The following is a 14,662-nucleotide window of genomic DNA, read 5'->3' on the forward strand; positions in this document are numbered from 1 at the left end:
AAAAGCTGAAATCCCAGGAAGCCAGAGCTGAAATCCCAGAGTCCAGAACTGAAATCCCACAGGCCAAGAGCTGAAATCCACAGGGCAAGAGCTGAAATCTCAGGAACCAAGAGCTGAAACCCCATAGGACAGCAGCTGAAATCCCGTAAGAGCTGAAATTCCACAAGAAGCTGAAATTCCACAGGGCAAGAGCTGAAATCCCAGGGGCCAAGAGTTTAAATTGCAGGAATCAAGAGCTGAAATTCCAGGAACTCAGAGCTGAAATCCCAATGCCCCAGAGCTGAAATTCCAGGAACTCAGAGCTGAAATCCCAATGCCCCAGAGCTGAAATCCCACAGGGCTAGAGCTGAAATCCCAGTGCCCCAGAGCTGAAATCCCAGTGCCCCAGAGCTGAAATCCCAGGAGTACAGAGCTGAAATCCCAGTGCCCCAGACCTGAAATCCCAATGCCCCAGAGGTTCAATCCCAATGCCCCAGAGGTTCAATCCCAGTGCCCCAGACCTGAAATCCCAATGCCCCAGAGGTTCAATCCCAATGCCCCAGAGCTGAAATCCCAGTGCCCCAGAGCTGAAATCCCAGTGCCCCAGAGCTGAAATCCCAGTGCCCCAGAGCTGAATGCCCTGCAGGGACAGGCACTGAGTGCCAGGCTGAGCTGCAGCTCCCCAGGAATGGCCACAGGACCAACAGGTTGGGCAGGTTGTGTGACAGGAGCTGCACCCAGCAGTGTCCTCCTGCTGCTGGCAGGGGACACAGGCTCTGCCTCTGCCCCAGTTTTGGGGTTTTTGTAAGGGAATCATGGCCAGACAGCAGCTTGAGTTCATCAGCACTGGGAGTGACTCTGGGGATCTGATCAGAGAATCCCAGAATGATTTTGGTTGGAAGGGAATTTAAATATAATCCCATGGCAGGGACATGTCCCACTGTGCCAGGCTGCTCCAACCCCAATGTCCAACCTGGCCTGGGACATTGCAGGGATCCAGGGGCAGCCCCTGCTCTGTGCCAGGGCCAGATTTGGGTAAAACCCCCCCTGGAACATCCTGCAAGTTTCCTGTCACTATAGGAACAAAATAACACACTGCTCTTTTCAAGGTAAAAAAGCACTTTTTAATTTCTGGCTCCAACATTTATAGATTTCCAAAAGTGGCAGTGGGTTGGGGGGGTGACAGTGCCACCTCTCCAATGACTCTGGACAAATCAACAGCCCAGCAAATCTCTCCTCCACCGGAAAAGAATGCAAAACAATGAGTTATTTATATAAAGTGTGTGAGAGAGTTCCTTACAAGAATGTAAACATCAGAAGGCTTAGAAAAACTTCAAAAATCAGGGTTACAGCTTCCCATGGAGCTCCAACCCCACTTACCAGCTGAAAGTAGGTTGGGTCACCAGCAAAGAGAGCCAAGGCTGCCACGAGGTCGGATTTGGAGAGAGGATCAGCCATGGCACATCACCCTGAGAGAAACAGAGGGTGAGAAACAGCAGAAACACCGGGAGATGTCAACACTTCAAGGATCTCACTGCTAAACCTCACTGCGCTGGCCGTGAGAAATCCGAGCAGCACTTAGGCAGAGCTTAATGCCGAGCACAGCCAGCCTGAGCCCGGCTGGAAGCCCGGGACAGAGACTGACCGTGACCTGCACCGGGACGGGAGATGGGGCACGTTACCCCTGCCGGGCTGGGGAGCAGCAGCCCGGGAATCACGGCTGTATCCCGGGAATTAAAGCTGCGCCCCGGGAATCGTGGCTGGGCCCGCGGGAGTCACGGCTGCACCCCCGGGAATCGCGGCTACATCCCGGGAATCGCGGCTGAAGCCCCGGGAATCACAGCGGCAGCCCGCGATCACGGCTCCATCCAGGGAATCCCGGCTGCATCCCGGGAATTGCAGCTGCACCTTGGGAATCCCGGCTGCACCCCGGGAATCCCGGCTGCATCCCGGCTGTACCCCCGGGAATCACCACGGCTGAACCCCCGGGAATCACCACGGCTGAACCCCCGGGAATCACTGCTCCATCCCGGGAATCGTGGCTGCCCCCCGGCGATCACGGCTGCACCCCGGGAATCGGGGCCGCACCCCGGGAATCACAGCGACACCCCCGGGAATCACCACGGCTGAAACCCCTGTGAATCACGGCTGAACCCCGGCTGCACCCCCGGGAATCGCGGCTGAACCCCTCGGGAATCACAGCGGCACCCCGTGAATCACGGCGGCACCCCGTGATCGCGGCTCCGTCCCGTGAATCCCGGCTGCACCCCGCGATCGCGGCTCCATCCCGGGTGGCCGCACACCCCGCCCCGTCCCGGCAGCTCCCGGGCTCCCCCTCCGGCGCCATCCGATCCCGGAACAACGCGGGCCGGCCGCTCACGTGCCTTGTCCCGCCGGCACCGACACCCAGAGCCCGGAGAGGCGCACGGCACCGCGCTCCGCCGCGGGAGCGCCCGTCACGGAGCCGGGCACACACCGGGCAGCGAGCGGCGGCTCCGGGCCGGGGGAGGCGCGGGGGAAGGCGGCCGAGCAGCCACCGCTCCCTCCCTCCATCCCTCCCTCCATCCCTGTGCCCATCCCCGCTTCGCGCACGCACCGCTCCGGCTCCGATCCCGATCCGAATCCCGGCTCCGATCCCGATCCGAATCCCGGCTCCAGCTCCGGCTCCGATCCCGATCCGGCGCTGCCGCCGCCGCTCCCGCCGCCACAGCGCGCCCCGCCCGCCGGACGCACCGCCCATTGGCCGCCCGCCCTCTGACGTCACGGGCAGCGGCCAATCCGCGGGCTGCGCGCCTGCGTGCGTGGCCGGATGCGGGCGGCGCGGAGGCGGGAGCGGGGGACGGGGGCGCCTTCCTCCCTCCCTCCCTCCCTCCCTCCCTCCCTCCCTTCCTTCCTTCCTTCCTTCCTTCCTTCCTCCTCCTCCTGCTGCTCCTCCTCCTCCTCCTCCTCCTGCTGTCCCAGGGAGTGAGGGCGGGGTGCGGCCCCCACAGCCGGGGTGCGGCCCCCACAGCCGCGGGTCCCCCCCGAGGAGCTCCCCAGGAAATCCCTGTGTCCATCCTCTGGTCCCTTCTCCGCCCTCCCCGCCAGGTTGAAGGGAAGAGCCCGGCATGGTTGAGAACTCTCCGGCGCCGCTGCCGGAAAGGGCGATTTACGGATTTGCGCTTTTTTTGGGCTCGTGGTTCGGCTTCAGTGAGTATCCCACAGCCGGATCCGTCACCCCGCCGCGCTGCTTTGCTGCGCTCACGTTTTATTCCGGTTTTGACCCGAATCACGCACGTTTTCACATTGGGGATGGCTGTGGTGTTACTTTGGGATGGTCCGGGCGATGCTTTAGGGAACAGCAAAATTTTGTCTGCTTAATTCAAGGGAAATCATGGAATGGTTTGGGTTGGGAGGGACCTTAAAGCTCATCCCATGGGCAAGGACACCTCCCACTGTCCCGGGCTGCTCCAGCCCCAGTGCCCAACCTGGCCTTGGGCACTGCCAGGGATGGAATTCCATCCCAGGGAAGGATATTTCCCCCAAAATCCCACCTAAACCTGTAATTTTTCAGTGTGGAGCCATTCCCTGTGTGCTGTCCCTGCATCCCCTGGCAATTGTCTCTCTCCAGCTTTCCTGGGGCTCCTCCAGGCCCTGCAAGGCCACCCTGAGCTCAGCCCAAAGCTTCTCCTGTGCAGGTGAACAATGCCAGCTGTGCCAGCCTTTCCTGCCAGCAGAGCTGGTGTTACCCTCCCCACCAAAAAACTGGAAAAAAAAAAATAAAAATTAATCAATCCGGCCAACAGCAGCGGAAAATATTTTGGGTTCCATCACCTTTTCTGTGCTGGTGTGGTGGGTCCCTCATGTCACTGGGGATCCGAGGTTTGGGAGGGTAGAAAACACTTTTGTAACCCAAAAAAAGGTTACAAATATCCTTCAGAGCAGGATCCTGCCGAGGGGCTTGGGCACCCTCAGAAATGAGGGGAGCTGGGCTCAGCTCCTCTCCCTCAAGGATCAGGAAGGATTTTCAGTAATTCTTCATTACAGCTCCATCCTCACGCTGCAATTCCGCCCAGTTCTGTTCCCAGTCAATGCCCTCTGTCAGATCATTTTCTGCTTTAATATTTTCTCTGTTCAGACTCCTGTGACTCGTTTTTATTGAGGTGTTTGGGGGTGGCTTTGTTGGTTTTTTCCTTCATCGTTCTGCACTTTAAATTGGAATGAATTCTTGTCTGCCCTCAGAGGAAATCAGAAATTAAATGTTAAATATAAAACTGATCCCCGGGACTGGGCAGGATTTGTTGTCAGAGAGGCAAATCCTGCAATCTTTTGGGATTTTGGTTTAAACAAAAGCAAAATTTAGGAAATTAAAACACCATTTTATTGTGCAGTTTTGTACCTTATCTGGGCTTACATTCCTGAGACTTGGCTCTTCTCCCTGGGACTGACATACTGGCCTCAAAAGTAAGTTCAGCCAATTAAACTCCTTCATCTTAATTATTTTCAAATAAAAAACCTTTTATTATTAAATAATAGCCTGACATTAAATCCACTTTCCCTCATGATAAAGGGCTGCAATATTGCTGAAGCATTTTTTAATGTAACTATGTGGAAAATGTTTTGTTTTTCCATGAAATAAATACTTTTGGGATGTTTTAGGATTAATTTGACATTTTGCTGTTGGAAATACACTAAACTTTAGCCCATAATTATTAAAAAATTAAAGAGTAAACACATTTCTAAAGGAATTTATCTGATGGTTTGTCATTGGCTCCAGTGCAGTCAGGATCCATAATCAGAGGTGCTGTTCCTTTTCCTCTTGGAGATATCCATCACAGATAAAATACCAACATTAAAACTGATTTATTATTAAGATTATGTCAATTAATGTAAAATTTTAATCCTTTTTCACAGGTACTGGGCAGTTGCCCTGCCAGTTTATCTCCTGGTGGCTGTGGGATTTGGGTACATTTTGCTTTTTGGGATTAACATGATGAGCACAGCTCCGCTCAGCTCCACTCACACCATCACAGGTAATTTTATTGCTTTTTGAAAAGTTTTAATTCTTCACTCAGAACTCTGGAAATCTGTAGAGAATAAAATCCAAATTTTAAGCCTTTAAATAAAACCCAAATATTAAGCATTTAAGTAAAACCCAAATTTAAGCCTTTAAATAAAACCCAAATTTTATTCCTTTAAATAAAACCCAAATTTTAAACCTTTAAATAAAACCAAAATTTAAGCATTTAAATAAAACCCAGCTTTTAATCCTTTAATTAAAACCCAAATATTAAGCCTTTAAGTAAAACCCAAATTTTAAGCCTTTAAATAAAACCCAAATTTTTACCATTTAAATAAAACCCAAATTTTATTCCTTTAAGTAAAACCCTAATATTAAGCCTTTCAATAAAACCCAGCTTTTAATCCTTTAAATAAAACCCAACTTTTAAACCTTTAAATAAAACCAAAAATTTAAGCCTTTAAATAAAACCCCAAATTTTAAACCTTTAAGTAAAACTCAAATATTAAACCTTTAAATAAAACCCAGCTTTTAGTCCTTTAAATAAAACCCAAATTTTAAGCCTCTAAATAAAACCCAACTTTTAAACCTTTAAATAAAACCCAACTTGTAAACCTTTAAATAAAACCAAAATTTTAAGCATTTAAATAAAATCCAGCTTTTAATCCTGTAAATAAACCCCAACTTTTAAACCTTTAAATAAAACCCAACTTTTAAGCCTTTAAGCTTAAAATTAACCCAAATATTTTATTTTTAACTCAAATATTTGATGTTTTTGGAACTCCTGGGGGGGTTTTCATCCTTTCAAGCAGCTAAATTTGTAGTGTTGCATTATAAAATGACATCATTTTCTGGGGGGGGAAAAAAAAGGACCTGGAAGCCACGAAATGTTCCCTTATCTCTTCCTTATCTCTTGCAGATAACTTTGCCAAAAAGCAGCAGCAGAAGAAATTCCAGGAGGAGGCGATTCCAGCCCTGAGAGACATTCCCATCAGTGAAGTCAACAGGATGTTCTTCCTGCCTGAGAAAGGCACCAGTAGATAGTTCTGTTAAATCCTGTTCCCACAAAAGATTAATAAAATTGATCGTTTTATTAATTAAAACCTCTCTAAGCTAAAAAGAAAAATTCTTCCAGCATTTTTTGGCCAGAATTTCTAATTTATTACTATTATTATTATTATTAGTTTTATTATTATTATTAGTTTTATTATTAGTGTTATTATTATTATTATTATTATTATTATTATTATATTCTGTTTCCACAAAAGATTAATAAAATTGATAGTTTTATTAATTAAAACCACTCCGAGCTAAAAAGAAAAACTCTTTCAGCTTTTTCCCCCTGAATTTCTAATTTATTGTTATTATTAATATTATTATTATTAGTAGTAGTAGTAGTATTAGTATTATTAAAATCTATTTCCACAAAAGGATCTTTTTTAATTATTAACTGGAAGTGTTTGCATTGTAAATATTTCATTTGCTGTGTGAATGTGAATAAAGTGTGGCTGGATTTTCCATCTCTGGCGTTTTCCTGTGGTTCTGGGAGGTTTCTCCTGGGCTGAGGTGATAAAAGCTCAATTTGCCTTCACACAATTCTTTATTCAGCCAAATTTGTTGATTCTCCACCCCCAAATATCAGATTTATTGAGTTAACAAAAATATAATGTAATAATATATAATATAATATAATATAATATAATATAATATAATAATATATAATATAATATAATAATATATAATATAATATAATATAATATAATATAATATAATATAATATAATATAATATAATGTAATATAATGTAATATAATGTAATATAATGTAATATAATGTAATATAATGCAATGTAATATAATGTAAAATAATATAATGTAATATAATACAATATAATGTAATATAACATAATATTATATATTAATATAATATAATATAATATAATATAATATAATATAATACAATATAATGTAATATAGTGTAATTATATATTAATATAATATTATGTAATGTAATGGAATATAATATGATGTAATGTAATATAATGTAATATAATGTAATGCAATATAACATAATAATATTATATATTAATATAGTATAATATAATATAATATAACGTAACGTAATGTAATGTAATATAATGTAATATATATAATAATATTATATATTAATATAATATAACAATATAATGTAATGTAATATAATATAATGTAATGTAATATAATGTAAAGTAATATAATGTAATATAATGTAATGTAATATAACATAATAATATTATATATTAATATAATATAATATAATATAATATAATATAATATAATATAATATAATATAATATAATATAATATAATAATATAATATAATATAAGTGGGTAGAGAAGATTTCCTGAAATAAATCTTGAAATCACTTTTTTAAAACTTATTTTTAAGAAGATATTGACAGCAAACTTCAAGGGAATATCAGGAATAGGGGAACTGACAGGTCCGTGCTGGTAAAACCCAAGGTTCAGTGGCTCAGATGTTTTATAAACAGCGAATTTCGATTATTTCTGTTTATTTCCTTTCTCCCAAGTGCCACAAATTCAGGAATCCCCAGGACTCGATGTTATTTAGTTATTATTTTAAAACCCAGAACTTCATTAATTATTAAACCTAGAACCACCTTCAGCAGAAAATTGAGTTCAAAATGTTATTATTTCATTACAAGATGGATAAATTTTTGAGAATTTGCCTGGAAAATCTTTTGTCAGCTCTTTAGAAATGTGTCAAAATAATCATCAGCTGCTCTGGAGCTCGGTAAAAATCACTTTGGTGTAAACATAAACCTGTGGTGGGTTGGGTTTTCTGCCTGGATTTGGAGGGAAAATCTCCTTGTTCGTTATTCCATTATTCATTATTCAAAACCCCTCCTGATTGAAGGGAAAAAACTTCTCAATATTTCACCTGGAAATTCTGAATTTTAGCTGTATTTGCGCTGTATAAAAATTTGTGTCTAAATTAGAACAGCATTGATTTCTGTGGGAATTTTAAGTTTTTAATGAAGTTTTGGGGTTTAGTTTGCTGTGGTTTCCCAGCCCTGACATGATCCTGCCCTTTTATTAATTTTAATTAATGATTTAATTTCTTTAAATCATGATTTGATAACCAGTTTTAAGTTAGTAATGAAGTTTTGGGGTTTGGTTTGTTGCTGTTTCCCAACCCTGCCATGATCCTGTCCTTTTATTTATTTTAATTTTCATTAATGATTTAGTTTCCATTAAAACATTATTTAAAACCATTTTTAAGTTATTAATGAAGTTTTGGGGTTTGGTTTGCTGTTGTTTCTTGGCCCTGCCACAATCCTGTCCTTTTATTAATTTTCATTCATGATTTAACTTCCATTAAATCATGATTTGATATCCAGTTTTAAGTTATTAATGAAGTTTTGGGGTTTGGTTTGCTGTGGTTTCCCAACCCTGCCACAATCCTCTCCTTTTATTAATTTTAATTAATGATTTAATTTCCATTAAATCATGATTTGATATCCAGTTTTAAGTTATTAATGAAGTTTTGGGGTTTTATTTGCTGTTGTTTGTCAAATCCTGCCATGATCCTGTCCTTTTATTAATTTTAATTAATGATTTCATTTCCATTAAATGATTATTTGATAACCAGTTTTAAGTTATTATTGAAGTTTTAAGGTTTTTGTTTGTGGTTTCCCAACTCTGCCACGATCCTGCCCTTTTATTAATTTTAAATAATCATTTAATAATTTTAAATAATTAACTTCCATTAAACGACGATTTGATGGCCAGCAGCCCCAGGGATGTGTTTACCCTTTTGTCACCCCTCTAATCCATTCCACACATTGAGGTATTGACTGCAATCTTTTATTTCCTGTGCATTTTCCACCTTTTTTGCTTCCTGAATGAACAATTTCATCTGGAATTCCAACCTGACACCGTGGCCCTCTGATGGAAGGATTAATTCAGTGTCCAAATCCCTTCAGGATCGAGGAAAACTCCTGAGAAAACACAAATTAAAGATGCAAACCTTGGGCAAAGATGGGGCGAATTCCATTTCTCTGCAGGCCCCACAGTTATGGGAGGGGACTGCAGGAAAATGAACTTTAATTTTCATTTTTCATACAATGTCATTTTTCCTACAATTTTCAAACAAACAATTCCTCGAATTGTTTGTTCGAGGAGAACCTGCAGGGGCGCAGCTCAATCTTGGCTTTTCTGTCACTGCTGTTCCACCTTTCCTTCAACTCGGGAGCAAAATCCAACTGGGCACTGGAGGGGTTTTGGGGCTAAAATGTGGATTTTGGGGAGCTGGGCATGCACAGGTCTTGCCCAGGGAAGGATTTTTGGCACAGAGACCTGAGCTGGGAATTCCCTTTGCTGCCAGCCCTGCCCTTGAAGTGCTGAAAACACAAATTAAAGATGCAAACGTTGGGCAAAGCTGGGGCGAATTCCATTGAGGTATTGACTGCAATCTTTTATTTTTGCTTCCTCAATGAACAATTTCATCTGGAATTCCAACCTGGCACCGCGTGGGGCTGCGTTCGGGGCCCTCTGATGGGAGGATTAATTCAGTGCCCAAATCCCTTCAGCATCAAGGAAAACTCCTGAGAAAACACAAATTAAAGATGCAAACCTTGGGCAAAGATGGGGCGAATTCCATTTCTCTGCAGGCCCCACAGTTATGGGGGGGCTGCAGGAAAATGAACTTTAATTGTCATTTTTCATACGAGGAATCTGAATTGTTTGTTCAAGGAGAACCTGCAGGGCTGCAGCTCAATCTTGGCTTTTCTGTCAGTGCTGTTCCACCTTTCCTTCAACTTGGGAGCAAAATCAAACCGGGCACTGGTGGGGTTTTGGGGCTAAAATGTGGATTTTGGGGAGCTGGGCATGCACAGGTCTTGCCCAGGGAAGGATTTTTGGCATGGAGACCTGAGCTGGGAATTCCCTTTGCTGCCAGCCCTGCCCTTGAAGTGAAAACACAAATTAAAGATGTAAACCTTGGGCAAAGATGGGGTGAATTCCATTGAGGTATTGACTGCAATCTTTTATTTCTGTGCATTTTCCACCTTTTTTGCTTCCTGAATGAACAATTTCATCTGGAATTCCAACCTGGCACCACGTGGGGCCGCGTTTGGGGCCCTCTGATGGGAGGATTAATTCAGTGCCCAAATCCCTTCAGGATCGAGGAAAACTCCTGAGAAAACACAAATTAAAGATGTAAACCTTGGGCAAAGATGGGGCAAATTCCATTTCTCTGCAGGCCCCACAATTATGGGGGGGCTGTAGGAAAATGAACTTTAATTGTCATTTTTCACACAATGTCATTTTTCCTACAATTTTCAAACAAACAATTCCTCGAATTGTTTGTTCAATGAGAACCTGCAGGGGTGCAGCTCAATCTTGGCTTTTCTGTCACTGCTGTTCCACCTTTCCTTCAGCTCGGGAGCAAAATCCAACCGGGCACTGGAGGGGTTTTGGGGCTAAAATGTGGATTTTGGGGAGCTGGGCATGCACAGGTCTTGCCCAGGGAAGGATTTTTGGCACGGAGACCTGAGCTGGGAATTCCCTTTGCTGCCAGCCCTGCCCTTGAAGTGCTGAAAACACAAATTAAAGATGTAAACGTTGGGCAAAGATGGGGCGAATTCCATTTCTCTGCAGGCCCCACAGTTATGGGGGGGGCTGTAGGAAAATGAACTTTAATTTTCATTTTTCACACAAGAGGAATCTGAATTGTTTGTTCGAGGAGAACCTGCAGGTGTGCAGCTCAATCTTGGCTTTTCTGGGAATCGGGGTATATTCAACCCAAATCTGACTCCCACCACACATCCAAAATGATCATGTTTTATACTCTATCGTTACATAACTTTCATGTTAATTATTAAACTTATATTGGTCTATTGTATACATAAATTTAGCCCCTCTCTGAATTTCCAACACAGTTTCTCACTATTCTTCTTATGGTTATATAATAATTACATTTAATTACTAAACAATCATCACATCTAACAATTCTATAATTTATCACACTGCTTACACAGGTGCAGTTGATCTGGGAAAGCACAAAGCCCAACATTTTAGATTCTGTCTTTAACTTTTTCCAGGCTTCCACTATCACTGGCAGTGATGGACGGCGCTCAGGTCACTCTGACCGCAGGGGGGGATTGCTGTGAGGGAAAAAATCAGGAGTGGGAACTGAGGTAAAAAATCAGAGGTGAGAACTGAGGTAAAGAATCAGGAGTGGGAACTGAGGTAAAAAATCAGAGGTGGGAACTGAGGTAAAGAATCAGAGGTGGGAACTGAGGTAAAAAATCAGAAGTGGGAACTGAGGTAAAGAATCAGAGGTGGGAACTGAGGTAAAAAAATCAGAAATGGGAACTGAGGTAAAAAATCAGAGGTGGGAACTGAGGTAAAGAATCAGAGGTGGGAACTGAGGTAAAAAATCAGAAATGGGAACTGAGGTAAAAATTCAGGAGTGGGAACTGAGGTAAAAAAATCAGAAATGGGAACTGAGGTAAAAAATCAGAGGTGGGAAGTGAGGTAAAAAATCAGAGGTGGGAACTGAGGTAAAGAATCAGAGGTGGGAACTGAGGTAAAAATTCAGAAGTGGGAACTGAAATTTCCCTGCAGCTGAATGCCAGAGGGGCTGCACAAGGTCATTTTGGAGCTTCTCTTAATGATTAACCTGCTGGGAAGGGACCTCAGTGCATTTTTGGGTCGTCACAGAGCACTGAAATCATCCTGGGTGCTCTTCTGTTTGCTTTTGCTGCTCATTAAATAATGAGGGAGCTGGAGCATTAGTAAATAAAAATAAATATTTTTTAATTATATTTTTAATACTACTTAAACTTATTTATCTTTTATTATTTTAAATATATTTTATTATTTAAAAATATTATTATATTATATTATGTTATGTTATGTTATGTTATGTTATATGATATGATATGATATGATATGATATGATATTATATTATATTATATTATATTATATTATATTATATTATATTATATTATATTATATTATATTATATTATATTATATTATATTATATTATATTATATTATATTATATTATATTATATTATATTATATTATATTATATTATATTATTATATTGAAAGGATACTTACAGAAGGCTAAAACAATAATAATGAAAAACTCGTGACTCTCTCCAGAGCCCTGACACAGCTGGGCTGTGATTGGTCATTAAGCCAAACCAATTCACATGAAACCAATCAAACAATCACCTGTTGGATAAACAATCTCCAGCCACATTCCAAAGCAGCAAACACAGGAGAAGCAATCAGATAATTATTGTTTTCCTTTTTCTCTGAGGCTTCTCAGCTTCCCAGGAGAAGAAATCCTGGCCAAGGGATTTTTCAGAAAATATAACAGTGACACTTCCCTGATACAGAACTGTTATTTCCTGCTGCCATATCTTTGCCTGAGAGCCCCTAAATGTAAAATTGATAACAATTTGGAGGGAGGGGGATTTGCATTTCCCATTTCAGGGCTGGCTCCTGCCTTCCTTTGCACACACCTGGCTTTCCAAACCGAGCCAAGTTCCACGGCAGGACGGGCTCACACCTTGGAGGCTGCTCCAGGATCACCAATCCCAGGGAAATGGGGTTTTTGTTTTTAGCAAATCCCATGGGATGGAACATATTTATCCGATTTATCTTTCTGGTACTGTTTTGCTGAATGTGAATTTACAGAATTCTCAGGATTGTTGCAGAATTAAGATTTGCTCTTTATTAAATAAACTCTGTAAATGAACTTTTTGCGTGTCCTGGGAGAACTCATCCCCATCCTGTCCTAAAAAAAAGTCTAAATTCACATTAAACCTTCTTCCCAGAGAAAGAAAAATAATTTTATTTACTGAGCACAGATTATTTAGTGTGAATTGGGCGCCTGCAGTCTAAATCTCCTCCCTGCCATGTTTAAATACCTTGTGATATCTGTGAAGTTGTAAAGAAATTAATAATGCCCTATTACAAATAAAAAATATGAATGAGCACAGTCTCAATCCCTTTGAACATTTCTGTACCAAAATCAGTACAATTAATGGAACAAAGAATACAGTGAACAATATTAAAAATTCAAAATATTTGTTAAATAACAGCACAGGTCCTGAGGAAAAATGGCAAAAAATATTTAATTACCTGCAGTGTAATTAAATATCTTGCTAAATTGCAGCCTGACCTCCACATATCTAATTCCAGCAGCTGGGTTTTGTTCAGTCCTGATTGAACTTGGGAGTTGAAAGGGAAGTTTGTACTGGAGAATTGATCTCTGTGATCGTGCAATCAGATCTGGGTGTGAGGAAAACGGATTTATTCCTCTGCCAGCACGGACATTAGTGCAGGACAGAGCCTGAAGTGCTGGAATGTAACACCCCAGAAGGTGCAGAGTTATTCTCAATTCGATCTCTTGGGAAAGCCCTGAAAGACCAAATTTATTACAGAATTATTGAAAATACAGCTTTGGTGATGAAGCTGCAAAAGCTGCAATGTGATCAAATAAAATTACTTGTAGAAAAAAGTGAATATTGTGTTATAGGACTAATCAAGCAAAGCACACAACTTGAATTGGCATTTTTGTGGAAATCTTCAACTGAAGTCAGGTTCCTTTTTGCAGGAATTTTAATGTAGGATGCTTAATTTTGATATTTGAACACAGAATCAGAAAAGTTTTCCAAGAAGTTGGGGAAATGATTCAGATCTCTGGCATTACCTGGGAATAACTTTGACACATTCAACTTCTACAGAAAGATGAGCCCTGTAGAAGTTGATGAGCCCTGTAATTAGAGCCCTAATTACTTTGTGTTAATTAAAAGAGCTTTTATCTCCGTGAGAAATGATTTTTATGCAGTTTTCCCACGAAGGCAATCGTGCATTTGCAAGAATAAAGGCCAATTAATAAATTATCACCAACATAATTTGGTATATTTGGGGAACCTGGACATCTCTACAGCATTTATAGTTGTGAATAATATCTGATATTAAACAAAAAAAAAACCACAGACACTCAGAGCAGGCAAAGCTCCTCCCAGGGAAATCCTTGGGAGAGCTTTTAAGGAGCAGAAAGAGAAGGAACCAAAACCCAGCAAAGCCTCAGAATATTCCTGAGAAGTCAAGAAGAGGAGCTCAGCTACTCCAAGGTTACTCAGTGCAGCTGGGAACTTTGAGGCTGAAATTCCTCCCTGTTTGTTCCAAGGTTTCCTTCCACCCTCTGAAAGAGCAGCTGACTGGCATGGTTACTTTATTTTAGTTTAGAAAACCTATTTTAGGAAATTCCCTGGTGCGTGCAAGGCCTTGGTTTAATAATAAAAATATAACAACAACAGAATGTGTGGCCAATCTAAAGTTCTGAACTTTGGAGTCAAAGTTTGTCATAAAATCCTGAACTTTTTACTCAAAATTTGTCATAAAATTGTGAACTTCTTAGTAAAGCTTGTCTAAAAATTCTGAGCTTTGTGGTCAAAGCTTGTGATAAAATTCTGAAATTTTGAGTCAAAGCTTGTCATAAAATTTTGGATTTTTAGTAAAAGCTTGTGATAAAAATCTGAACTTTTTGGTCAAAGCTTGTCATAAAATTCTGAGCTTTTTGATCAAAGTTTGTAATAAAATTCTAAACTTTTTAGTCAAAGCTTGTCGTAAAATCCTGAGCTTTCTGATCAAAACT

The 14,662-nt window shown here is 41.2% G+C and overlaps 2 protein-coding genes across 2 annotated transcripts in view; one reads left to right on the forward strand and one right to left on the reverse strand.

The window, feature by feature from the left end:
* The window catches only part of TTC3 (tetratricopeptide repeat domain 3), an 87,431-nt gene extending 84,767 nt beyond the window's left edge, over nt 1–2,664 (reverse strand). The window contains exons 1-2 of the mRNA XM_058044983.1: nt 2,576–2,664; nt 1,360–1,448 (exon numbers count right to left, since the gene is read on the reverse strand). Of these exons, the coding sequence (XP_057900966.1) occupies nt 1,360–1,437 (78 nt within the window). The 5' untranslated portion in view covers nt 1,438–1,448; nt 2,576–2,664. The remainder of the gene's footprint in view (nt 1–1,359; nt 1,449–2,575) is intronic.
* A 226-nt stretch (nt 2,665–2,890) lies between these two features.
* Nucleotides 2,891–6,147, forward strand: PIGP (phosphatidylinositol glycan anchor biosynthesis class P). Its single transcript, XM_058018340.1, has 4 exons — nt 2,891–3,168; nt 4,350–4,422; nt 4,873–4,991; nt 5,898–6,147. Exons 1-4 carry the CDS (start codon nt 3,087–3,089, stop codon nt 6,020–6,022), a joined length of 399 nt encoding a protein of 132 aa, XP_057874323.1. The 5' UTR covers nt 2,891–3,086; the 3' UTR covers nt 6,023–6,147.
* Nucleotides 6,148–14,662: the final 8,515 nt, after the last annotated feature.

This window comes from Melospiza georgiana, chromosome 2 (assembly GCF_028018845.1).
Source record: "Melospiza georgiana isolate bMelGeo1 chromosome 2, bMelGeo1.pri, whole genome shotgun sequence".
Taxonomy (NCBI): Eukaryota; Metazoa; Chordata; class Aves; order Passeriformes; family Passerellidae; genus Melospiza; species Melospiza georgiana.

Excerpts from the sequence above, each read along its gene's own strand:
- PIGP (XM_058018340.1), top strand. The coding sequence starts at position 3,087 with ATGGTTGAGAACTCTCCGGCGCCGCTGCCGGAAAGGGCGATTTACGGA. Across the intron at positions 3,169-4,349 it reads GGGCTCGTGGTTCGGCTTCA|TTTTGTACCTTATCTGGGCT; the intron begins GTGAGTATCCCA and ends TTTATTGTGCAG. Across the intron at positions 4,992-5,897 it reads CTCCACTCACACCATCACAG|ATAACTTTGCCAAAAAGCAG; the intron begins GTAATTTTATTG and ends TATCTCTTGCAG.